General features: G+C 39.4%; 1 protein-coding gene across 17 annotated transcripts in view; it reads left to right on the forward strand.

Annotated features, from left to right (window-relative positions):
* Positions 1-21,169, forward strand: part of ASAH2 (N-acylsphingosine amidohydrolase 2) — an 85,493-nt gene extending 64,324 nt beyond the window's left edge. For 12 of the 17 annotated variants that reach the window (XM_036336746.1, XM_036336743.1, XM_036336744.1 and 9 more), the window contains 5 exons: positions 1,534-1,629; positions 3,109-3,255; positions 6,655-6,714; positions 9,339-9,427; positions 11,466-14,072. In XM_036336746.1, coding sequence (XP_036192639.1) covers positions 1,534-1,629; positions 3,109-3,255; positions 6,655-6,714; positions 9,339-9,427; positions 11,466-11,655 — 582 coding nt within the window. In that variant the 3' untranslated portion in view covers positions 11,656-14,072. Of the gene's footprint in view, positions 1-1,533; positions 1,630-3,108; positions 3,256-6,654; positions 6,715-9,338; positions 9,428-11,054; positions 11,266-11,465; positions 14,073-19,217; positions 19,278-20,934 lie in introns of those variants that run through there. The other 5 variants (XR_004972197.1, XM_036336747.1, XM_036336753.1 and 2 more) reach the window with 5 other exon arrangements.
* The last annotated feature ends 6,594 nt before the right edge of the window (positions 21,170-27,763 follow it).

Below are 27,763 nucleotides of genomic sequence, written 5' to 3' on the forward strand. Positions count from 1 at the left end.
TTATTTTATGCACTTATAAATATTAATCTGAGAAGGGTCCATAGGCCTCAGTAGATGATCAAAGGAGTTCATGGCACAAATACAAGCTTATCTCCTGGTTCAGGGACATGCTCCTGCAAGGATTGGTATTAATTAGTTAATTTATTTATTCACTCATTCATTCAACAGATATGTGTTGAGACATGCAGTAGTAGCCACTATCTGGGCATAAAAATGAATAAGAATCTGCCCCTGTCCTCAAGACCACTAGAATTTATGGTCGAGTAAAAGAGAAGAAAGCAGATGATTACATTTCTGTGAAAGGGATGCACAAAGTGTATGAAAAGAGAGAGAGAGAGAGAGAGAGAGAGAGAGAGAGAGAGAGAGAGAGAGAGAGAGAGAGAGACCCATCTAGACTAAGTCTTTGAGCATGGGGACTGGCAGATTTTTGGAAGATGTAACATTTGTCTGAGTTCTTGAGAGTGAGTAAGGGCTAATTGGCAAATAAAAGTTAGGGGAGGTGTTTAATAATGGAGGGAGCTATATATGCAAATGTCCAGAGGGGTTGACAGTACATTTAAGAGGCCATGATTAGTTGAGTTCCGCGGAATAAGCATGATGAGCGTAGTGAGACAGGGGCTAGAGTGCAAGGCAGGGTTAGTGAAGAGTCTTTTATGCTATGCTACAGAGCATTGCCTCAAGAAGGAAGGTTTTGGGGAACTGTAGAACTCAACGGAATGTTCTTATCAAATTTGTGACTTAGAACGGTCACGAGGATGGCAGTGCAGAACATGAATCCAAAGAGCAAGTGTGGAGACAGAACTGATTAAGAAGCTGTAGCAATTGGGGTGAGAGGTAAGCGTTTGGCCAAGGTAAAAGCAGTAGAGACAGAGGAAAATGAAAGGAGTCAAGAGATTTTAAGGAATGAGGACTTGGAGACTCATAGGAGGTAGGATGGGGGAGAGGAACCTGATGCCAACCAGCTAGTCCTGGCGCCGGAGACAGGAAGGCTGGCCTTCACTGAGATGAAGAACATCGCAGGGAAAGCTGGTGTGTTTGGAGTGAGGAGCTCCATTTCAGATCTGATGAATTTGAGGATTCTGGGAAACAACCAAAGGCTTGGAGCTCAGGCAAAAGGAGATGTATTTGGTTCTATTGTATAGCTTTATGGCAGGTTAAAATTTTCCCCTGCTATACTCCTCAGGGGAAAACATTTCTATTACAACTACTTAAAATAGACATACGTGCGGGAGCTACACTCAGATTAAATGTAATCTGAATGTAGTATCTACATTCAGATTAAATGGACTGACAGGCCAAATGGCACAAGCCATGAGGAGCCACTGCCTTTAGCATGTAGTTGATGGGAGCCATGTACTTTAGCTGGTAAGTGAAAATGCCTCCCCCCTCTGCCTTTGTCATCATTAATCTGGATTTGTGCCAGTTTGAATTACACACGCTGTCTGAGCAGTACCCCTCACCTAAGTGTGACACCTCTGTAAGTGGATTGAAATAAGCAGAATGGTGTACAACACGGCCTTGCCTTTCCTGCAGGTTCAGCGCTATGAGGCAGCATCTACAATTTATGGACCACACACCCTGTCTGCTTACATCCAGCTCTACAGAGGCCTTGCTAAGGCCATTGCTACGGTAATCAAAAATTTTACACGTGTGTGTCTCAGAGGTGGGGAGATACAGAGGGAAGCAAAATAAGAACTTTAGCTGTGAGTGTTCAGTTTTTTAAAAAAAACCTTTATATTAATATATATATATATGAGGTATTCCTAAGAAATGGAACAGAGAGTAAATTTGGATTTAGTAAATGCCTTTTGATGGTGGTAACCACTATTGTATAATACCATCAGAGCCCCAGGACGGTGTAAAACAATTATGGCATAGCAAAGACAGTAAAGGCCTTTTAAAGGAAGAGCTTGGATTTATTAAATTGAAAGAAATGAAATGATTGTTTCTGTAGTTGAATACTGGCAATTTCATATGCCTCCATCTAATTAATTGCTTACTGTGTGTGTGTTTGAAGTTTCAATACCAGGTATTAGGATATAATTTTGATTATTGTTTCATCATAAGGTTCTTAATTTGAGCTTTGATACATTTTTTCAAAGTAGAACTATTTTATTTTTCATCATAGAAGCTATAACTATTTGTAGATTATTCAGATTACATAGAAAAGTATAAATTTATGACCCATCCTTAGAGAAAACCACTGTTTAACTTTCATTGTTATCATAGGTCTATAGCTCTTCCTATGGAAATAGAGTCTTCAAATTTTAGAGTGGTATTTAGGAAGAAAAGTGTGAATCATTTTGTGGAAATTTGTTTCACAGTTTTATGGTTATGTATCTAAGACTAGCTATGCGATCTTGAAAAACTACTCCAAGCCTATATTCTCATTTGTAGTATGGGAGTGATAATAGATTATATGGCTGCTGTAAAAATTAAATATATCAAGTGATTATGAAAGTATATTAAATCCATATGGGGGCTATTTAAAATTTGAAGTTAACATTTTGATGATATTATTAAAGGTGGCAAGTTTTGTGGAAAACACATTAAACCAGTTGGGATATCGGCTGGTCTTAACTTTTAAATTAACAATATATTTATTATATTTTTAAATCAGCACAGAGGAGGATTTAGAAAAAAAAATCTTGGTACTGATTCTGGATAAGAGAGGCTAAACACTTTGTAAAAATTAAAAGACTGACTACAGTGTCATGTTATGAAAGCTTATCATGTGTTAGACTCCTGTTCAAAGTCACACATTTGAAAAATGGCTCTCCTGGAATCTGAAGAGTGCAACATGCTTCCAAGCTTACACTGTGGTCACTGAACTATGCTGCTTAGGGAAGTGAAAGTGTTGCCTACGACCAAAACTGTCTTTTAGTGACAGAAGTTTACCTTATGCACATCTAGGCTCACATTTTAGCAGGGGTGCCCCTCACACTTTGTTAAAGTAGTTAGCTCTTGAAGGGAGAAATTGAGAGAGGGAGAGAGGGAAGGAGGGGGGATAGATTTCTTTAATGAAGGCATTCCTGGGGATGGGGAACTTGGGAAAGAGTCTTTGTCTCTTCGTTTGTGCACTCCTTAAGCAAATGTTCTCTGTTCTAGGACACGGTGGCCAATCTGAGCAGAGGTCCAGAGCCTCCATTTTTCAAAGAACTGATAAAACCATTAATTCCTAATATCGTGGATAGAGCACCAATAGGCAAGAACTTTGGGGATGTTCTGCAGCCATTGAATTCTAAATACAGAGTGGTAAGATTCACCAAGAGATCTTGGAAAGCTTGAGGCCTGTGTTTGGGGGGGGGGGGGGGGTGCGGGGAAAGGTGTTGTTAATGGCACCACCTGCCTCTAACGATGCTATTGATCATCAGCTGTTAGCAACAATAATTTTGGTAATTGTTTTTATCTCTGTAGAGGCTCTGCAAACATGATAATGGGGAAATAATTATTTTTCAGGTGGTAATTATGTAAAATTGAATTTCTAAAATCCCAATTATTCTTTTTTCTTCTTAAATGGATGGTTATAGAATTATTCATTGGAGCTCAGAAAAGTTGTCTCATAAATCAAGGATAGGAAAAGCACACAGAAATGAATCAGGATTTTACCACTTCTATTTTATATTAACTGTCCAATCCTATATAATAAAACCCTAATATGCAAATCGACCTAACAGCGGAATGACTGGTGGAACAACCGGTCACTATGACACACACTGACCGCCAGGACAGCTCCTGCGTTGAGCATCTGCTCCCCTAGAGGGAGGTGACCAACCGCAGCAGCGGCGATTGGGGGATGGGAACGGCCAGCTGGTGGCGCCAGCAGGGGCCCCCCAATTGCCCCGCCAGCCAGTCACCCCACAGATCGGCCCTGATTGCCGGCCAGGCCTAGGGACCCTACCCTATATATTGGGAACAGTCTCTTAGATCTAAAAATTAAAATCTGGCAAGGCTACTCTAACACTGAAAAAACAGGATGATGCAGCGATGACATGCATGGACCCTGGCTTGCACATTTTGTGGTCAGCCCTGATTCTGACACTTACAACTGTGTGACAAAGCCAATTACTTAACTTCTCTCTGCTTCAGTTTTTCTGCCCATAAGATGGGGAAAATGGTACTACTGCCTCAGAAGGATCATGTTATATACTACTTTTTATAATCAGGGCAAAAAAATGTAGCATACAGCAGCAAGATGCCTTTCATCTGTATGAAAAGTATGGTCAGTGGTGCATGCAGCATCCTGGATTGTGAGAGGGATGTCCAACTGCCAGTTTAGGCTCGATCTCTGGGCCTAAACTGGCAGTTGGGGACATCCCCTGAGGGCACAGGCCACCTGAGGGACATGCCCCCCCCCCCCCGCAAGAATTTCATGCACCAGGCCTCTAGTTTATGTATAATGTCCTTCAACTTTGCTAAATTATTTATTAGTTCTAGAAGATTTTTTTTTTTGGGGGGGGGATTGAGTCCTTAGAAATGTTTACATATAATATCATATTATTTATGGATAAAAACATGTTTAATTTTTCTCTTTGGATTTCTTTTCTGGATGCTTTTATCCCTCTGTTTCTCTACCCCCCTTATTGCACTGGCTAGAATTTCCCAAGACAACGTAGAACTGAAGTTGTAACACTCAACTTCCTTGTCTTATTTCTAATCCTTGGAAGGAAAGTGTTCAGTAATTAAGGGTAATTTTTGTTAGGTAAAGGGCATATATACAAGTTTCCTTCTATTCCTAGTTTGCTGAGAGTTTTTGTGAAGAATGGTTGTTGGATTTTTTCAGATGGTTTTCTATGTCTACTGAAATGATCATGTGGTTTTTGTCTTTCATTCTATTAATATGGTGTATTGCATTAGTTGACTTTCAGATATTAAATAAATATTCATTAGGTATGGCATACGTATTGTTTAATTTGGTTTGGTAATATTTTGCTAAAAAGTTTTGTATTCATCTCCATGATGGATATTTGCAGACTCTTTTCATGTGTGGTCTTTATCTGCTTTTGGTATCAGGGTAACATTGGTCTCAAGGAATGAGTAGGGAAGTGTTCCCTCCTGTATATTCTGAGAATGTGTGCAGATTCGTATCATTTCTTCTTCAAATATTTGATGAGATTTATCAGCAGAACCATATGGACCTGGGCTTCTCTTTATGACAAAATTTTAAATTATTAACTCATTTCCTTTAGTTGGTATAGGCCTATTCAGATTTTCTATTGTCTTTGGGTATCTGTGTCTTTCTAAGAATTTGCATCTTTCAAGGAATTTTCCCCTTTCATAGAAATTGTCTAATTTGTCGGGACAAAGTTGCTTATAATATTCCCTTATAATCCTTTTAATTTCTGTAGGGTCAGTAATGGTGTCCACTCTTTCTTCCTGAATTTGGTAATTTGTATTTTCAAAGGTCTTAAGCTTCATTGATTTTATCTATTGTTTTTCTGTTTTCTATTTCATTGATTTTCCTCTCAGGTTTTTTATCCTTCCTTCTGCAAGCTTAGATTTTATTTTGTTCTTTTTCTTATTTCTTAAGTTGGGAGCTTAGGTTATAGTTTAGTGTACTTTTATCCCTCTGTTTCTCTTCTCAACACTCTATTCTCAATACTTTTGATAGCAGATGTGTGGAGGTTTTCTCCAAACCAAGCAATTATCTAGTTTTCTGTAAATACCAACTTGGTGTCCTACAATGCAATTTAATTCTGACACTGTCTTCTTGGGGTTGGTGCAGATCCCACAGGTTAAGAGATCAGTCTCACAAGACTGCATCCCTCCCCTCACTTCAGACACCAATGGCAAATCCAAGTTGTCACCAGTGCTTCTGACCAACTGGCTATAAATTGGAGATTCCCACCACCCCCTCTTTGGGTGCCATAATTTGCTAGAATGGTTCACAGAACTCAGGAAAACAGCTTACTTACTAGATTACCAGTTTATTATAAAAGGATCAAATTCAGGGACAGCCACATGGAAGAGATACATAGGGAAAGATATGAGGGAGGAACACAAAGCTTCCAAGCCCTCTTCAGCATGCCACTCTCTAGCATCTTCATGCGTTCACCAACCTGGGAGCTCTCTGAACCCTGTGCTTTAGAGATTTTTTATGGAGGATTAATTGATTAAATAATAGGCCATGAGTCTTTCACTCACCTCCAGCCCCTTTCCCCTCTCCAGAGTTCAGTGGGTTGAAGTGGAAAGTTGCAACCCTCTGACCACATGGTTGATTCCCCTGGCAACTAGCCTTCATCCTGAGATTAGTTAGAAGCCCTCCATCACAAGTCATCTCATTAGCATACAAACAGATCATCACTTGAGAGATTCCAAAGGTTTTAGGAGCTGTGTGCCAGGAAATGGGGCAGAGACCAAATATTTCTCAACCTATGAACCAGGAGGTCACAGTTCGATTACCAGTCAGGGCACATGCCCGGGTTGTGGGCTCAGTCCTCAATGTGAGGTGTGCAGGAGGCACCAATCAATGATTCTCATCATCTTCTCTCTCTCTCTCTCTCTCTCTCTCTCTCTCTCTCTCTCTCTCTCTCTCTCTCTCTCTCTCTTCCTCTCTCTCTCCCTCTCTCACTCTTCCTCTATGAAATCAATAAAAATATTTAAAAAATAAAAAAATCTTTTATTAGAGCTCATAAAATACATTTTTATTTTCAGGGAGAAGTTGCTGAAGTTACATTTGTAGGTGCTAACCCAAAGAATTCAGCAGAAAATCGGGTAAGCATCAATGATTCTTTTTATAAATTTAAATTCACCATTTAGCCTTTCATGCACTTGACTATCCCTTTTGTTAACAATAGGAGGATTTTGCGGGTGTGGGGGAAGTTTTAGTGGGAACAGGGAATGTGGAATTGAGTCTGGAAAATAAACATAGAAAACATTTCGCTGGCTCTACTTAGGACCAAATATAGCACAATGAGAATGACATCGTCTCCCGAGAAGATGTAAATTTAAATAAAATCTCGTTTATGTATTCCATTCTAAAAATTCAACTACATTTGGTAGAATAATCAAAGGCCCAAGAGTGCAGTGTTCCTTTGGCTCCCTCCTGCTCCCTCTGGCTCCTCCCCGCCTACACTGCTGCCTCAGGTCCTGCCTCTACTGTTACAGATAATCATGGATCTCTGAGTGGGGACACTCTCCTGGCTTGGAGCCCTGATCCATGCACTTTACTTTATCTTGCATCGTCCATTTCCTATTCTTTGCTACTGACTATAATAGGATAGTTATTTATTAATCTTAAAAAATGACACATCCCTAATGTGAAAACAGATAGTATAAAAGTGCTTAAGATAGAATGTGAAAGGACCCCTCTATTCATAAACCTTTTTAGAAGTAATCACTGTTAATAGTAGGTTACATATCATTTCATACCTTTTTGTTTTATCATAAGTATATATGATGAAGTGTATATATGTTATATGTCTATTAATAAAATGAAGTAATTTTACTTCTCTGCAACTCCCTTAGAGTGTTCTTATAAGTACACAAGCAATAACCAGACACGTTCTAGTTATAAAAATTCAAAGAACAAATAAATATAGAGAAAAAATGGAATGGGTATATGAAAGTGATTTCAAGGTCAGACACTCTATTGATAAGCCATTCTTCCCAGGGCCCATTGTCACTTAGAAACCCAAATACCTTTCTTCCAAATGAGCCTTCCCACTTCTGTTCATTAAAATATTATTATTGCTGTGATAACAATTGTGGCAATATGGCATTATCTAAAGGGCATTGGGGAAAATGTTCTGCTTCGATAATTAACATATACCTGTTTGAAATAATTTCTCTAGGTATTCAATCTGTGCCAGAGATTTACATGTTTATAACATTTTTCTGAGGAGGGCAAAGTGTTGTAGTAAAACTGCAGGAGTAGCTATCACCTGATATCCTTAGGGTGGAGAAATGTTCTCATCATTATCGCCATGGAGAAGCGGAAGAGCAGAATGCTTAAAGCACTGGAGTGAGAATAAAATTATTTCCTAAGAAGGCTCTGGGACTCAGCGTAAAACAGTTTCCAGTACCCTTTATTAGTAATAATCATCATATCCTCACCACTATTTATTGAAAGCTTACTATTTGCATGTACTAGGCTAAGTGTTTTATGTACATCATCATGTGAATCTAATTTAATCCTTGCTACTATTCAATGAATTACATTTTATTGTCCCTATTTTACTGAGGCCTAGAGAGATTAAGTAACTTTTATTAAATATTAACTAATTATGTAACTGGAAGAGATTAAGGTTAGGAGGTGCGGAAAGGATAGTCATATAATTCACATATGCAGTGGCCAAGACTTGTTCTCTGATTTGTACTCTAGACTTAGGAGCTAGAGCCCACTCTATTTTCTACCCCATCTAAAGCACTGCGCCCCGCCCCCCCCCATGTCCCTCTGCTCTAATTGGCCAAAGAAGCTCTCTTTACACATAACCATGGTTATAAAAACTTCTCTATTGAATATAGTCCATCAGTTGATTAACTAGGAAATAATTTGAACTAATCCCCTAGCCCATCAGTAAGTAAGTGATCCATTCAGCAGAAGTTGATTCAAATACCTGTAAATGGCAGGTATCATGGGCTGTGATGGAGAAAGGTGGAGTAGATACAAATCATGCCCTTAAGGACAACAATATAAGATTTTTTTGGTGGCAAAATGGAGATTTATGGCCTTTATAGCATTTAATTTGTTATATTATTCAAATCTGTGCTTTATCTGAAGCTGGATTCTTGGTCTGAAAGAAATTATTATAGCCATTTTCCAAGGGAAAATAAAATTTGCTTATGATGAGATTTCTAGAAATCCATGAGAAAATATAGGAATTTCTTTTAGCACCCAAGGATAGAGAGGATTTATGCATTCTTTTCAATTCTTTCACTTGGGAAGGCATATTTACTAATAATTCATATACCTGGAGTTGGAAAGATGAGGAGACCCTTTTTCCCTCCTAAATCTTGAGGTGACTAGGGAAACTCTTGGAATATGGGTCAATTAACCTGTCATGAAAAGGTTTGATTTATGCCTTTTTGAAATCTCAAGTTTTATTCTGTCTCTTCTCTGTCCTCATTACCAAAATTTGCTATCAGCTCTGAAATTATGCTTTATTCAAATTTCTTTAAAAAGTCATGGTTTTTTAATAGACTGGGTAAATTAACATTCTACAGGTATTGCATCGAATGTTAAGAGGAACACAATAAGAATTTGGGTGAAATTCTAATACATTTTTTTTTACTCAAGGTATTGCTAGGTTAGCACCAAGTCAACAAGGGGAATATTCACAGACAGGGTCCTTCTGTGACTGTTCAGTGTCTGATCAGTTTTGTTAATTGCATTTCAGACCCATCAGACTTTCCTCACTGTGGAGAAATATGAGGATGCTTCAGCGACATGGCAGGTGGTACATAATGACGCCTCCTGGGAGACTCGGTGAGCATGTCTATTGAATATTTTGTCTTTCAGGTCTTGAAAACAGTTGGTTAGTACTGTAGGGAAGACAAATGGGAAGACTGGCTCAATACATGGTATTAATGATAGCAAATTCCCAAGGAGCTGCCCGGCCATATTTAGTTGATTTATTAGACCTCATTTTGATTCTGTTTTTCTACAAAACGGTGGTGTGTGCCTCTGGAAGATTACGTGCTAATGAGGTTATGGCCTCCATTCTCATAAACATCTGTTCATTTTTTTCCCATAGTCAAAGACATTGTTCCTAAAAGCTGTCTAGCCTTCTTGCAAATTGGTTGAAAGGGGTGCTGGGTGAAGGTGATGAGAGAGCTCTGTAGAGCCTGGCATTCCTTCTGGAAAAAGAATCAGTCTATACCCAACAAATATGGTGTGTTTATATATGGTCCAGGATTCTTCATTTGAGTTACAAAACACAGGAGCTGAGTGTTTACATCAGAAAAAAGTACGCTCAGGGTCTTCAAAAGACACATTGCTGTGCCTGTTGTTACCAAATGCCTGAGCTGACTAGATATTTTGAAGATTAAAAATGTGTCTAAAATAAGACAATGTTTCTGTTCCCAATCTTACAAATTTCACCACAGGATAGTGGCATGGAAGCGGGGGACATTTTTAGCAATTTGTTTCTAATTCAGATCACCTTAAACTGAGTGATTATTTGCATATTGGTTTGGTTCACATGGGTAACTGAAAATAGAGATTTGATAGCCATACCTAAATATGGGCATACCTTTTTCCTCTGATCTTTAGGACTCTAGGGCAGTGATGGCAAACCTTTTGAGCTTGGCGTGTCAGCATTTTGAAAAACCCTAACTTAACTCTGGTGCCGTGTCACATATAGAAATTTTTTGATATTTGTAACCATAGTAAAACAAAGACTTATATTTTTGATATTTATTTTATATATTGAAATGCCATTTAACAAAGAAAAATCAACCAAAAAAATGAGTTCGAGTGTCACCTCTGACACACGTGTCATAGGTTTGCCATCACTGCTCTAAGGTATAGGTGGCTTAAAAACAAGGAGTAAATCCATATTTATTGTTAACATAAGGTTATACAGATAGTAAAAAGAGGCTGATTTATTTTCAGAAGCCCCAAATCAGAATAGCAGTCTACACAGAGATGATGTCTAGCTCTCTGCTTTGTTCATCAGCAGCAGTTCAAGAGCACCAAGCTTATTATTGAGAAACTGAATGTTGAGTTCAGGGGATTTACTCTCTACATAACTGAGGATATCAGTCAATTAGCGCATCCTGTCTCACTGTATCTGGAAGAGAATCTGAACCCCGTGTCCTGGTCTATAAGGACCAATGTGCTTTGACTCCGTCTGTTTCTGTCATCTTAACCACACCTCCACAGTTTACTCTGTCCTAATTCCACTGACCTGCGTCCTGTTCCTTGGCTGTAGCAAGTTTGTTCCTGCTTCAGACACTTTGCACTCTCTGTACCCTCTTCCTTTAAACATGTGCGGGCTCGGTTTAAATGATACCTCCTTAGAGATACCTGTCTTACTGATTTCACATATCAGTTTTAAGGTTGTTTGTGGTTTACTTGCTCATTGCTTTTCTTCTATCATTGAGAAACACAGAAACTTTGGACCATGTCTGTCTTGCTCACCACCGTGTCCTCAGAATGGAGTCTGGCACATATGCCATTAGAAGCGTCAGTTAACGCCGAGGATGACAAGGGCTAAAGGGTGCTATAGCAGTTCTAAGCAGGCGACATCCGTGTTCTGAATATCAGACAAGCCTTCCTGGGATGGCTAGAGTTTAGGACATTAGAAGATGGAACAGGCAAAGGTATTTCTACAAATGGCTGTTCCCTAAAGGTCCTTCTCTAGGAAGGAAGGATTTATCTCTGTTCTGTTCATTGCTATACTCTGAATATCTAGACTAGTGCCTTGTTCATATTCATTTAATGAGTAATCATATGTTTTTCTAACCACACATTTTTTTTTTAAGAATAAAATTGGATTTGTTTGTTTGTTTCCTACCAACAGTTTCTATTGGCACAAGGGATTACTGGGTCATAGCAATGCAACGATACAATGGCATATTCCAGATACTGCCAAGCCTGGGATCTACAGAATAAGATACTTTGGACACAACCGGAAGCAGGACTTTCTCAAGCCCGCTGTCATACTTTCATTTGAAAGCACTTCCTCTGATTTTGAAGTTGTAACTACTTAGTGAAAAGTTGGCACAGCATTTAAAGTGTTGCTCTGTATAAATTATGTCACTGATTTTATATGAATGTAAACTATTCTGATGACTTCTATAGTTGTCCCAGTTTGGAGTTTACTGCTAATGGGACAGAGGGGTGTGTGTGTGTGTGTGTGTGTGTGTGTGTGTATGTATGTGATATGTATGTGTTCCATTTACCTTGCTCTAGCAATTTTTACCTCATGGTCTACAGCATGATTTCCCTTGGGAACTTGTGGCTGTTTAAAGCAACAGTTCTCCCCATATAAAGCCTCTGAAATGTAAGAGTGGTTGAAGATGTGTGAACAATGTTTAAACTATTTATTTATAGGGTTATTGAATGTTAGCACTGGAAAAGCTTAGAGAGATCACCTAGTTTGACCCTTCATTTTGCAGATGGGAAACATAAAATTTTATGGATTTAAGATTAGCATAAAGCTACTCGACCTTTCCTGTCAGTTACATTTAAAGAACAGTATATAAATATCAACCATAAATATATAAGCCCCGTTAGAGAAAGTAGCATGAAAATTAGCATGCCAGTGTTTCTGTATCGAACACAGCCTTTCAGAGCAGTCACTCTGGGGTTGATGTGCCCAATCCAGGTTTATCATTGATGCACAAATCATTTCTGGAATTGCCTTCAAAGCCCACTTACAGAAAGTGAGACTTGTAATATTTGGATTATGCCTTGTGTTTCCCTAAGTGCCCTTATCCTACTCAATTGTATCTCTTATTCCCAAGACTTGTTCTCAGTGATTTTTGACCATTCTCACTTATCCAATTTACCCCCCAAACCACAAAGCTTTGCTTTTAGTGTAGATATTAAAATGAAAGTGATGTTGACTTAGAAGGGAGTCCTCAAAGGGGAGGCTTTAAATTCATGTTCTTCTATCGCTCACTCACTCACTTGGTTATGGACCCATTCAATTATGACATATTTATTAAGACCTATTCTCATACTCAGCATTGCACAAGTGTCTGGTACAATGACAGTTGGTGAGCTCAATTCGTGAAACCATATTTTGGATGAATGTATAATTATCAAAAGGTGGCTATTTTGTAGGAGAAAATAATCAATTCAAAATATAAATTCTGGGGAGGCATTGAAAAACCAGTAATCTTCAGGTATATCCTCTGTGTTGGGTACTCTAATTTTTTGAAAAAGAGGCTTCAGACAACTTGGAAAAAGCTGTTTTGAAGTTACGTTGGGGCATTACAAAATACCCAGCCCAATGTCCAAAAGAATGAGATAGGACAATCTGACATTGATTGCTGGAAAGTGCTAATTGCATTTAAAGTTATCCAAGTTAACTAGTTGCCCCAAGGCTGTTAAATAAACTTCCAGAAACCAAGTCATGTTTTGTGTGTGTATAAAAGATTCCACATTTTAGGGAAAAATCAATATTTCAAAAACAAACTTCAAAGCTTGAAAAAGAGTCATAGAAATAATGATAATATTAACGCCCATGTTTGTAGGACTTGAACATGCATTAGAGTGAACCTGGAACATTTTTTAATGAATCAGTCCTCTGCAGACTGTTTCTATGGAAATGAACTGCTGGAGAATTAGCTAATCAGGATTTCAAATGTGTAGCACTCATTTTCCCTAACGACCTCCCAGTAACTAGTGAAAAAGTTCAGAGGCCTAAAAGAGCAGGTAATTCTCAAAGTAGTTGACCCCAGACAGATAAGTTGTATTAGAACTCATGATATGATTTTTTAAAGGTATTTCTCATGACTCAGAAAAGTTTTTGAATGATTTTCTCCCTTCCTCCCCCACCCCCCAACCCCAAGCTTCCCATTGAAGGTTTCCTCAGTTGGCCAGTGATTCCCTATTGTTTACTTGCAACTGTGCCCAGACGGCCTTGGCATTACCTGTTGATGATCCTCCTGCACCCAGTCCTCTGTTCAGTACTCTTGGCCCCAAACAATCCACAGAAACCTGTTTTGTCACTAACGGCCATTTCTTCCAACCCATGCAGTTCCATTGCTGCAGTTTGTGTGTAAATGTAAGAACAAATACCTGCATTGCAGATACCACAGATTCTTTGGAGCATAAAAGAACACCATCAAGAGGCTGATCTGGTCTGTTCATGTCAAAACATAGACTCAATCTGTGTCTGTGGCTGCTGCTTCTTGGAGCCAAACCATGTGAAGAAAACTCCTGAAATTAGTGGAGAATGTGGAAAAACAGGGGATTGGGTTGATGGGAGAATTCTGCTGGAGAAGATTTTGTTTCTTGTGACAAAGTGTCTGTGTTTTGTTTGTTGTACTCTGTCTAGTTTTAAGGATGCTGTGATATCTTCAAAAAGGACTGAATAATCCCTCTATATTTTTCAATAAGTATTGCATAAATTGTCAATATTCAATAGAATGTTTAATAAAATAATAATTACACTGGAGAAAGTGTTTTCTAATGAGAGATGATGTAGATGAATGAACACTTTTTTTTTTAAATTTTAATTAAATCTTTATTGTTCAGATTACTACATTTGTTCCTCTTTTTTCCCCCCCCATAACTCCCCTCCTCCCGGTTCCCACCCCACCCTCCGCCCTCACTCCCCACCCACTGTCCTCATCCCTAGGTGCACGATTTTTGTCCAGTCTCTTCCCGCATCTCCCACACCCCTTTCCCCCCCAAGAATAGTCAGTCCATTCCCTTTCTATGTCCCTGATTCTATTATAATCACCAGTTCATTCTGTTCATCAGATTATTTATTCACTTGATTCTTAGATTCACTTGTTGATAGATGCATATTTGTTGTTCATAATTTGTATCTTTACCTTTTTCTTCCTCTTCCTCTTCTTAAAGGATACCTTTCAGCACTTCATATAATCCTGGTTTGGTGGTGATGAACTCCTTTAGCTTTTCCTTATCTGTGAAGCTCTTTATCTGACCTTCAATTCTGAATGATAGCTTTGCTGGATAAAGTAATCTTGGTTGTAGGTTCTTGGTATTCATCACTTTGAATATTTCTTGCCACTCCCTTCTGGCCTGCAAAGTTTCTGTTGAGAAATCAGCTGACAGTCGTATGGGTATTCCCTTGTAGGTAACTGAGTTTCTTTCTCTTGCTGTTTTTAAGAGTCTCTCTTTATCTTTTGCTCTTGGCATTTTAATTATGATGTGTCTTGGTGTGGTCCTCTTTGGATTCCTTTTGTTTGGGGTTCTCCGCGCTTCTTGGACCTGTAAGTCCATTTCTTTCACCAGGTGGGGGAAGTTTTCTGTCATTATTTCTTCAAATAGGTTTCCAATATCTTGCTCTCTCTCATCTTCTGGCACCCCTATAATTCTGATGTTGGTACGCTTGAAGCTGTCCCAGAGGCTCCTTACACTATTCTCGCATTTTTGGATTCTTTTTTCATTTTGCTTTTCCGGTTGGGTGTTTTTTGCTTCCTCGCATTTCAAATCATTGACTTGATTCTTGCGCTCCTCTGGTCTGCTGTCGGGAGTCTGTATAATATTCGTTTTTTCAGTCCGTGTATGCTTAATTTCTAGTTGGTTCCCCAATATAACATCGAGGGTCTCATTAGTTTTCTTGTAGATCTCATTAAGTTTATCGGCGGCTTCTAAACAGTTCTTGAGAGTCCTTAAAAGTGTGGTTCTGAACTCTATATCTTCCATTGACCATTTTGTCCTGTTTCTTTGTCTCCGTATTTTGTTATGCTTCCTTGGTGCACCCCCTAGTGGTCTTTGTTCGCAGTCTTATAGTTAAACCTTGTTGTAGCTAATACCAGGGAGGGTTTGACCTCCAGGCCAAGTGGCTATGAGAATCAGCTGTGTCAGCAGTGAGAGAACTTCTGTCCTCTAGGGAGGTGCTAATCTAGCCTTTGCCTGAGGCTATCCGGCAAATGCCTCTGTGCAGGGCTTGGGCGGGGCGGGTCGCACAGGATCAACAGGGTGGGCCGGAGAGAGCGGTTATGGCGGCTCTCAGTCCTGTCCCCAGGGGCTCCGCCTCTCTGAGTCCCAGCACCCGCTGCAAAGCTCAGAGAGAAAGCTGCACTCGGTCTGACCGAAGCCAGACAGTCCCGCTTCTCCCGTTTGAGTCTGGGTCCCTAAAGACTCGCCCGGATCTGGAGCTCAGAGTCTGCGACTCCCTCCGGATTGAAAATGCCAACCGCACCCTCCGCCGCCAGCCCGCTCCGTGCACTCCGCACCTCAGAATTTGACTTCAGCACTGCGCCTCCTCTGAGTGTCCGTATGCGTTTCTCTTTCCTCCTAGTTGTAGGACTTCCACTCAGCCAGCGTTCCTGTGGTTCTTGGTGATGTCCGTTCTGTCTTTTAGTTTCACTTTTGAAGTAGTTGTTCAAGGCAGCAAACTCCGATGTTAACCTATGCCGCCATCTTGGTTCTCCTGTTTTGGTAGGACGAAAGTGTTTTCTAATGAGAGATGATGTAGATGAATGAACACTTTTTTTTTCTTCTTTTTAAGAGGTGTAACAAATGGTGATGGATTCCATGTAAATCAGGCTGGGAAGTGATATAAATGGCTTTTGTAAGTAACCACCCAAACATAAGGGCACCACTTCATCAGTTCCTTCCTGCCTTCCAAAGATTTACTGCTGGCAAAATACATATGGTGGACATTTTTTACTACTAGGGCAACTGAGAGTTTCCTAGACAGACTTGGACTGAATTATGGCTGTGGTATTGTCCCTTGTTTATGAAATGGTGTTGGTAATAATGACCTTCTATGATTGCTATGGACTTGTGTATGTTAATGGTTAAGAGAAAATATCCTGGAAACTTACTGGTTCAAATTCTAGTTGCCATTTATTCAGTGTCAGATCCTGAGTAAATGACTCGATTTCTTAATGCCATAGTTTCTTCATGGGTCTCAATTTCTTTTATAAAATAAGAACAATAAAGTACTTACTCTTTTCATTTGTGAGGGTAAGTTAAGGTAAAGTTGTTGGTGCAGTGCGTGGCATATGATATGTGCTCGATTTACTTAGCTGTTAATTAACTTAGCTGTCACTGAGGTGATATGCAAGATGATGCATCTGAGTATCTGGAAAAGAGTAGGAAATAAAAATTCCTCCATCAAGAACTGAATCTATGATTTGCCCCAAAGACATTATCTGTTTCCTGATATTTTTCAGAGTTGTATTTTTGACATCTCTGATATTAATGTAGGAAGAATTGGAATGGGGAGGGGTTAATTCAGGCTATTAGAGTTGTCAAGACCCAGAGATAATGGAGGCCAGGCCAGGGTCAGAAGGTGGGATGGTATGAAACTCTATAGTTGAAATGGACATGACGAGATGGGGATGGAGAGAAAGACTTTAAAAACAACGAAAACCCTGAAACATTGTTTGGGTGATAGTAACAGTACAGTGGGGCCTTGACTTAAGAGTTTAATTCGTTCCGAGACCGAGCTCGTTAAGGAGCTCGTTAATTCAAATTACTCTATCAACTCAATGCAAAAAATCGGTGGAGAGACAGCTGGCATCTCAAAAAACTCGTTAGTCGGGACACACGTAAGTCAAGGCCCCCAGTATAAACAAGAGCCAAACAAAGAAGAGAATTTCAGATGGATGATAGTAAATCTAGTTTGGGATGTCAACACTTGATCTTAGACATCTAGCCTCCAGTTCTATGAGCCAATATACGTGTTACTGTTGTTTAAGGTACCCCGTGTTTGGGATTTTGTTATGGAAGCCTTGGGAAATGATATGCTGACCAATGGATTAATTTTCACCACTTTAGGCATCTGCCAAAGAGGTTCTTGGGTGCTTTCCAGTTTAGAGGACATAGTAATTATGTCTGTACTTTACTCTCCTAAATAACATGGTCACTTTATGGCAACTGTTCTCATCTATCATTGGTTGCCTATAACTGTCATCTATCGCTGTCAAGGACTATAGTAAACTCTGAACTTAATTTACATATTATAAAAAGCCAAGTGAATCAGCTACAATGAAGCGCTAAGATTTTATGGAGAATGAACATTCTATTAATTTTGGAAATTGATCTTTTATGGCTTATGGGCAAGATCATGAATATCAATTATATATTTATAAGATGACAGAATCAGGACAAATGTAATTATGCATATTTATTCTCAGGTCCAATTGAACTGAGCTATTTTTTTCCTCTCCAATTTATTATGTAAATATTATAAGCTCTGCAGCAATTATAGGACATGTCAGTGTAGAATCCATCTTTCTGTTTACATGGAGGCAAAGCCAGAAAGAAATCATGATATACTTCAAAAATTTGGTAGTGCCAGTTTTAAATTAAGGCAAAAAAAGGTTATATTCATGTTGTACTAGTAGAAAGCATTGCAAAAAAAGAGTAACTGAGGTTTTTTTCTCTGTGAGTGATTCACTTATGGTTAAATAAATGACTACTTAATTAGATTCCCACCAACAGTGCACAAGGGTTCCCTTTTTCCCCACATCCTTACCAACATTTGTCTTTTTGATAATGACCTTTCTAACAGGTATGAGGTGATATCTCGTTGTGGTTTTGATTTGCCTTTCCCTGATGGTTAATGATGGTGAGCACTTTTTATAGCCCAGTTAGCAAGATGTGTGTTTTCTTTGGAAAAATGTCTGTTCAGATACCCTGCCCATTTTTTGGGGGGGGGGGGGGTTACATGTAGTCTATTGCTTCATCTGATGACTTTGTTATTATATATGTAAAAGTTTAGCATACTATGTACTTTAGTTAGAGAGGAAACTATCTTGTTGATTTTTTTCTTTATTGATTAAGGTATTAACATATGAGTCCTTATTGCCCCATTGCTCCCCCCCACTCAGGCCCTCTCCCCCGTGTTGTCTGTGTCCATTGGTTAGGCTTATATGCATGCATACACGTCCTTTGGTTGATCTCTTCCCCTTACCCCCACCCTCCCCTACCGTCCCTCTGAGGTTTGACAGTCTGATCGATGCTTCTCTGTCTCTGGATCTGTTTTTGTTCATCAGTTTATGTTGTTAGTTATATTTCATAAATGATGAGATCATGTGATATTTGAGTGAGAGTCAGGAAGCTTGGATCCCTGTCCTGGTTCTGTCATAAAGCATCTGGGAAACATTTGGATCAGTTTCTTAACAACCCTGAGTCATATCTAGGATTTGATCTTGAAAATCTCTGAATTCTATGGCACTTATTTGGTGTCTTTGTTGACAGATTGTAGTAGCTGCTTGGAGAAGTAGATGGGAAAGGCTTGAGAGGTGGCATCTGGGTCCTGTGGGAAAGTATGATCTGATTGATTAACATTGTCTGATATGGGTGGGGTCTGGGCTAGTGGCTAAATGATGGCCCTATATTTGCCTTTCCAGATCTATGGGATTCTATAAATGCTCTTTTCCAAAGACGTAAGATATACAGGTAGTTTCCAGGAGGGTCAGAAAAAATTTCTCATCTAGCAAATTATTCAAGCTCCTCTTTTGGCTTTTAGACATTTAGACAACATCAAATACTAAAGAGGGTAAAAAAAAAAAAAAAAAAAAAAAAAAAAAAAAAAAAGGCAGGCTAGTCACCCCAGGGTGAATCTACATTCACACATTCACTCCATCGAATTTTCTCTATGTTAACTCTGCAGTGCCATCTACTGAATCGGACAGGAAATAATACAAAGACGTTAAAAAGATGCCAGATGACAGTAAGAGGAAATCTTTTACTTCTTAAGGTCACATATTTTAATTTCTTTTTTTAGCTGCACTTATATTTTGATAGGTGAACCCTTTTGAGAAAGTCTCACACCGTTTTTAATTCAATATAAACAACAATCATGAGGATGTTGTCAATACATGTTGAATCACTTGTTTCCTTTTTTGAAGTTAGTATTTTATAAAATCTCAAAACCCCAAAGTATGCTTCTGATGTCCTTGTAGCCACAAGGACCAAAGCAAAAAATCTGGGTGGGAGAAGAGAGACAAGAAACATTTGTTAAGGTCTATTAGGTTTTGCCTCAAATTGGTATTCCCAGTGCTGTTTATACTTTATGCCATAAAAAATGTTCCAAGATCCAATAAGTTTGGGAACTACTATATACTCAATCCCTCTCTCACAAGGCACACTAGGATAATAGGGGTTTTTTTTAGACACTCTTAAGGCAAGAAATGTGTTTAACTTTGTCTAATTCGATGCTTCCTAAATTTAGTTGAACACAGCTTATTTATTTTAAGGCATTTCAAATATTGGTCTCTTAATGCCAGGCACAGTGCTAGCTGCTTCATGTATATTAACTGGTTTATGCTTCGTTACTGCCTTGTGCTTTTACAGAAGAAGGAGATGAGAGTTGAAGCAACTTCTGCAATACATATAGTTAGAAAGTGGCGGTGCTAGAATGAAAACCCAGCCTGATTCTTAAGCACATGATGTTCCCAACTGTACCCCATGGCCTCTCGACAGGGTGTTTAGCGTGCACATGGCTGAGCACAGATCTTCTGCATGGCAAGGTGGGGTGCAGGGGTGATCACAAGAACCCCCATTTTAGTTGATCTTTTCCTAGGATAGAGACACTTTATTTTTTTGTTAATCCTCGCCCGAGGATATTTTTCCATTGACTTTTAGAGAGAGTGGGAGGGAGAGAGAGACAGAGAGAGAAACATTGATGTGAGAGAGACACATCAATTGGTTGCCTTTGTACACGCCCCGGCCAGGGCTGGGGAATGAGCCTGCAACCAAAGTATATGCCCTTGACCGAAATCGAACCCAGGGCTATTCAGTCTGCAGGCCAATGCTCTTTCTACTGAGCCAAATCAGCTAGGGCTAGAGACGCTTTAAAGACTCCTCTTGTGGAAGCAAGTGATTTGCTTCTCCTGGAGGTTAGGAATTGTGGCCTGCATGTGATAGGTGGACTTTGTCACTTCTGAAAACGCAACTACTTCCAAAGTTTTCACCTTGTTATGGATGTCTCTAGGGAATTCCTAATTTGCATAACAAGCATCCGCTCTAGTCCTTCCCCAGATCTGTGCTAGGTATTGGGTTTCTTAGCCATGGAAACAGAATTTATAGTCTAATTCTCTGAGGTTCAGTTTTCATAGGCACTCTCCTGGAGGAATCACAGAATTGTACCTATTAAAGAAGGTCACATGACCAGTTGCTATTTTTAGGCAGACTGTTTTGGGTACTTTATGTGTGAAAGTTGGATGAGATCAGGCCTGTAGGATGGGGCAGGACAAGATGGGCTCAGGATCCTGGCTCCATCCCTCGCTTTCAGTTTCTTCACATGTCAAAAGGAAGGGAATACTCTGTTGTTCAGGATGAATCAAGACCAAATCAGATCCTGAATATCTTCATTCTCTCCTAAATAGCTATGAGTCTATAAAAGTCAACAGAGGCAACCACATAGGAAAACAGCTGACAAGATTTATTAAAGTGTTAAAAGAATCCTGAGTGTCTGACTCATGTTGTAGAAAATATTTTGGATTTCCCCCACTTCTTCAAGTAGTGGATTAAAAGAAGGTCAACTTAAAATGTTTGAGAGACAGAAGAAAAGCTTAGACATTTTATGTGGATTAGAAATACAATTATGGAACATCATGAAAGTAAACTTGTATTATGTAAATGATATGTGTGTATTATATTCCTTTGCAATTGTGTGCTTGGTTTAAATCTAGGTACTGGTCCCTCCCTTCCCTCCAGGGACCCAAATTAGAAGTCCTTTATTATATAGCCTTTGTTTTAACGTCCATTTTGTCTGGTATAAGCATTGCTATCCCAGCTTTTTGTTTGGTTGTTTCCATTTTCATGAAATATCTTTTTCCATCTCTTTACTTTTAGTCTGTGTGTGTCTTTCCATTTGAAGTGAGTCTCTTGTAGACAGCATATGTAAGGGTCTTGTTTTCTCATCCAGGGGTATAATCTCTTTCCACTCTCTTTAAGCCCAGCAAGCCCCAAGCTGACTTATGATGGATTTAACCCTACCTATTGGTTAGGCAGTCAGGAGCAGAGATGGGAGCATCACCTTAGGGAGACATCTGTCCTGCCTTGTGGAGAAGCTTCTACGGTGTCTTCCCACACAGGGGAAGTGCTAGTTCTCCCTGGGGAGGAGTGGGCCACTCTGCAAGCTCTGGGTGTCTGCAGAGTAAAAATCCTTGGGGCATCTATTCAGATGTCCCTATTCCATGTTCTAGGGTTCCATATGTTCCCAACCGAGCCCTTGGCTTAGCTCAACTGACTTGTTTTGCCTATTTAAGTGTAACTATATGAATACAAGGATAACACTACAAGAGTCAGCAAGGTTATGTGCTGTGCATAGTAGAATCAATAAATATTAACGAAATGGAAAGGAATAAAACCCTACAAAATTTCTATTAGCAATAGGCAGACTCAAAGAGAAGCTGAGAACAAGTTTTAGAGCCACCAACCCTATTTTATTTATTATTGAAATATTTTTGGAGTTCTGCAACTCTGTCAAATTCTGAATGTGGTCCACAGCTGTGTTTGCTTTTCCACTGCAAGAGAAGCTACAAAAGAAGTCTCCTGGTTCTCTCACTTAGCCTGTAGCTGTCTGTCCACCACCCTCAGGATCACGTTATTCTTCTATGGAGCATTAATACAACTTAGCAAAGACTAACCAATTCTCTTTGTAGGAATCCGCCCCCCCCCCCCCAACATATTTCACATATCTGAGTCATCGTACTGGCAAGGGCATTTCCCCAGGTCAACACTAGTGAAATCTTCAGCAATTGGGCTGCCATCTATGCCAGGGACTATCTGTGCCCTAAAATTCCATTTAGGATGGAGTTGTCCTTGCTAGTTGGATGGTGAGTGAGCCAGTCCTGACACCTCATAACACTGCCCCTTTTCTTGGATCACTTCTGGTATCACCACTGTTTTCCAAGAAGCAGATGCCAAGATGAGATTACACGTGGAAGAGATTTATTAGCGAAAGTACCTCTTTAGGATGTTGGGAGAGGGAGCAGAAACAAGTTGAAGAACCTTCAGACTGAAAGGAGAGGGAGGAAGGAATGGCTGGATAGGAAGATCCTCACTCCACAGCAGTGTTGAGATACCCTGGGTCAGGCTAAGGGGGTCTCTGAGCAATGGTTGCTTGATGGAGCAGTCCCGTGTTGGGCAATAATATCTCAGTTCTATTACCTCTGCTGTGCTCAGTCATCATCTGGGAACAGCCTAGGGGAAGTGTGGCCTTGTTGTGAACAACATGGTAGATCCAACTATTCTCACTGTGGTAGGTGCTCTTAAAGGTCTGAGTGGCACCCTCCATGGCCTCCACAGTGATGAACCGCCTCAGTTCTGGAGCCAAGGCGCCAGGGCTTTAAACTAGGTTGTGCCACTTATTTGGCTATTCGATCATTGGCAAGGTAATTCCTCTCACCTTAGTGATTACATCTTAAATCAAGAGCTTCATAGTAACTGTCTCCTAGGCAAGCTGTAAGGCTTAAACAGAGTAACGCCTATCAAATGCATACAATGCAGGTTGGCACACAGAAAGGGCATAATAATGGTAGCTAGACACAACAAAATTGGTGGCTCTAGAACCTGTTTTGGTATTTTTTTGAGTCTACCGGTTGCATTTGGAAATATTGTAGGATGTATACCCTGTTTCTCTTTATTTATTTCACAAATATTTATTAAGAGTCTCCTATAACAGCATATAACTTTGCTGGCTCTTGCAGTGCTATCTTAGAAATCATAAGCTCAGGAGTGTTCTGTGAATTCTCTGACATACTTATAAACTTGAAATGTGTGGTTACCACCACAGTTACTTCCACTGGATTAATCCAGATGCATTAAATATAATTGAAATACAAAATTGTAAGATATTCAAGGTCTACATCATAGACAGGGTCACTTCCCTGTTCTTTTCTAGATTATTTCCTTTTATGGTCTTCATAAGGCAGAGAAAAATCTCATTCATACACATCAACACCCCGCCCCCCCCCCCCAGGTTTTCTTTCTAGGAGTTTGAAATTTAGAGCTATTCCTACCTCCTGCTACCATCCAAAGCCAAATTAATCCTTGTATATTTTATTTCATCTCCCAAATATTCATTAAGCTCCTGGTTACTGGTTAGGCAGCCAATGAAACACAGGATAAACGTATTTGTAAAATGATGATCAAAACATTCCCAAACTTGCAGCCTCCAGGGGAAGGTAGATCGGGAAGAACTCACAGTGCACTGGGGAAAGCCCAGGAGAATTCAAGGGCAAGATGGGGCAGGGACAAATCTCAAAGCACATTTAGGAAATGTCAAATGGTTCTGCCTGACTGAGATCAAGGCATCTCAGAAGCCTTTGCAGAAATAGCAAATTTCTCTTCATTTATTTTTTTCAAAGCCCTTTGCAAATAGTGTCCTGGTAATAGCACTGGAGATGCTGTGGCTTGCAACGATTATGCAAAGTGACCCTGATACGAGTTTAGGGTCATCTATATACATGCCCGTAACACGATTTGATGACACAAGTAATGCTTGCTTTTCGTGTGATGGTGATATCTACAAGTGCTTCCAGTTTGGGCTCCAAATTATTAGCCAGGCAACTGCTGTCACTTAGGCAGAGGTGGAGAGAATCATGAAATTAATCACAGCAGTCTTACATTCCGAGCTGGCATGGAGTGTACTTGTGAAATGGACCCTACAATGGGTTAATAGAAAGCTGGGTTTTGTGCTAGAAATGACTTTTTATTTTTTCTAACTGGCCAAACACGGTGCCCTCTCCCAATTAAACAACAAGGGAAAGGGGCCCGAGTGGGCATTTCTTCCCATCAGAGGAAATTACAGATATACGTCTTAGGAGAAAGGCGAAAATAAGGAGAGATTTGAACAAAATTACTGGATTCACATGGGATTATTTTCATTTTTCTAGATAATCAAGTCTTTCCTGATTTAAATGAGAGGCATTCAAAGCTAAACTGAAGTATATGAAACCTTTTAACAGTTTATTTGAGCAAAAATCTATTGGAATTGGGCTGCACCAAACTGGAAGTGGTTAGGAAAGACCAGGGGAAAGACTTACGTAGAGAAGGTGTGGAAACAATGAAAGACATGTAAGTATTTGGTTGGCTAAAGCGCAAAGCTTAGTTGGCTGTTTGTGATTGGCTGTCCTTGGAATTTGATTTGGCAACCTGGAGGCATTTACAGGTTTAGATTTCAGTTTGCTTGCTTACATATGCTGCCAACGCATTCTCATAGCCTCCTTGTTTAATTTAACAGAGGAATATTTTACTTCTGAAGGTGGTCCTGTTGGGGGCTTTCTGGTTGAGAGGCAGTTTTGAGGGGAAAAAAATCTTTTACATTAATTGTGGTCCAGATCTCCTGTGGAACTTATCAGGTGTGTCTTTAAACAGTTTTCTTCAATAAAGATCAGTTTAATACCTACAAACCAAAACTAGCAAGCACCTCATAGGGTGGCTATAAATAAATAAAAAAAGATGAATGCAACCATTTAGCAAATAATCTAAGCACAATACATGCTTCAGAAATGCTAGCTCCATGTCTGTTTGATAACAGACATGGCAAAATCTTGGTTAACTAGAACCTAACTTCCCAGAAATCCCAATATACCACAACCTTTTCTCTGCATTTCATTCAAGAAAAGCTGGCATATTGTTTGAATATTAGTTCATAAACTTGAAGCCCAAAGTTATACATGGTAGGCTTATGTAGTGACAAAAAAGAAAAAAAAAGAAAAAAAGAAACAACTTTAGTTTACTATGGAATCTTCAACACTTAGAACCATTTAGTGCTCAGAAAATATTTGTTGAATGAATAAAGACCCCCAAATCTTCAAAGAGCGTTTTTAGGAATTCAATGATATAGTAAGTTAGCAAAGTGAATGAGCTCATTTTCTAGAGGTATTCAATGAAAAATATTGCAAGTAAAACAATTACTGGAGATTTCTGTGAGTTTCTCTGAAATGCTTAATTTGATACAACAAATTATCAATATTCAACAATTCATCAGTAGTTCTTGTTTAACTACTCTGTGCAAAACAGAACAAGAGATACAGTGCTTTCTCTCAAGGATCTCAGATTCTAATGGGAGATTGAGCTATGGGAAGGATAATTGAAATGTGGGGCATAATTGAGAGAAAGCAGCATGAGAGCATAAATGAGGTGTGAACTAAAAATGCAATTGTCATGCAATAGAAGAAGAAATTTATTTTCAATTTATTGACCTTAGAGTTGACTTGGAAAACATTGTAAAAAAAGCGATTAGAGATAGGAGTATCAGGGAGAAGTGTCGAAAACGAACTATTGAGGACTTGGAATGCCATTCCAGAAAATTTTTTCTGTTTAAAAAACTTTGCAACAGCGTTACCCTCCATGTTTTCATCCACATATGCTTGTGAATCTTTGTTCTCAGTGATGAATTTTGTTAAGTCTCGTAATAGGGGTAGCCCGATGGATGAAAGTAGTAGCTCGTGCATATCTCTGAAGGTCACGAAATATAAACCTGATGTAAATCTCTGTCATCAGTGATGCAGCAGCAAAAGTCCCACTGATAATATCAAACAGTCAGAAAGTTTTCTGTCGGACTATCAGTGTACATGTATACATTAAAAAATAAATGTATTTTTCATCATCATATACTGTGTTTTTGTTGTTCGAATGAATTTTATTATTTCTTTAAGGTTCTTCACATACGCACACCTTAAGAGATATCAAGTAGGCATAACATGTTCTCAAAAAATTAGGGTTGGCATGCAGAAGAATTTTGAGTCAGAGATTTTGCTGGTTTTGGCATGCACTCACAAAAAGGTTGCCCACCCCTGGACTAGGTTCTATCAGGACAAAACAGGCAGAGGGCATTGGAACTAGCTCTTATCTGAGAGCAGTGCCACCATATTTGTAGCATAAACCAGAGTCTAACAGTAGAAGAATTTCTGGCCAGGTAGGAAATGTCATCTGACTATGCCATAGATTGTGTTCAGGGGTTCGAATGTGGCAAAACAAAGCCAGTCTTTGAGATAAGCTGTTTAACTGCCCAGAAAAGGTTCACTCTTATTATTTGGGATGTTCAATCTTTCTACGTTAGAATACATATTTCTTTACTTGGTTAAACATAGAATGCTAAGAATAATTTAATTGCTCTTAGTGACTCAGGGTCATCATTATGGACATTAACTATTATGTCAGGTTGTAAAGAGTGAAACCTTTGGAGCTTAAAGTGTGTCAGATTTTTTGCCGCTGTACTAATGGTACTACCTACACATTCAAGTTTATTATTATTATTTCTTCATTTGTCTTCTTTCTGCAGCAAACTCTTGTATAAAGCAGTTAGTAAGCTCATTTCTAATCTTCCAATTGTCAGAGTGGGGCTTTTCTTTGAAGTAAAGCAAAGGGTGTCTGTTATCAGAGTTTGTGTTTCAGAGGCCTTGGTGGGGGTAAAGAAGATTTACATTAGGGAAATTTAATTATGGAAAAAGTAATTGGTACATCTTCTTTGAGACTTGAATTCCAGCCTCAGCCCTTTCCCTAGCTTGTTAACTTTTTGGCATCACTTAACCTTCCTCAGACCAATTTCCACATTTGGAAAATAGAAATTTGGAAACATGGTCTTTGAAGTCCATGATAGATGGAGTATGGGTTCAGGAGTCAGACTGTATTTACAGCTTCTTACTTACAAGCTGGGCGAATTAGCTGGTAAGTTAGTTAACCGCTGTGCCTCATCCATTTTGGTCGATAATAATATCGGTCTGACAGTGACTGTGGAGTGTGAGTGGGAAATACGGAACAAGTTCCTCTCACAGTGCCTGCAGTTCAATGGAGAATGCTTATTAGTTTCAACTCCCTTTCTTCAACTGAAATCTTTCTAGCAAGATTGAGTGCCTAAGAGGTCAGGATTCCCAGGCTATGTGAAAGTCTCTAAGTGTTATTAGCCAGAGAGGCCACTGGATGTCACACTTGATCTAAGCTACCACGCGTTCACTGTCCAGTGCCCTTGGCTTGGACGATCTTGGGCTCTTCGAGCTAGGCTGGACCTCAGTGATCTTTGAGGTTCAGAGTTTGAACCAGAGTTTGAAAACTGCAGGCCATGGCCAAATTTGTTTTGCACACATTTTACTTTTTTCCATTACAATGGAACTTGAATGCATTTAGGCAGATGGGCCATTGCACTGTGTTCTACCTACTCTGTAGAGCACTGTTTGGGCCTTTTCCTCATTTGGGTTACTCACC

Source organism: Myotis myotis, unplaced genomic scaffold, assembly GCF_014108235.1.
Source record: "Myotis myotis isolate mMyoMyo1 unplaced genomic scaffold, mMyoMyo1.p scaffold_m19_p_15, whole genome shotgun sequence".
In the NCBI taxonomy this organism is placed as follows: domain Eukaryota; kingdom Metazoa; phylum Chordata; class Mammalia; order Chiroptera; family Vespertilionidae; genus Myotis; species Myotis myotis.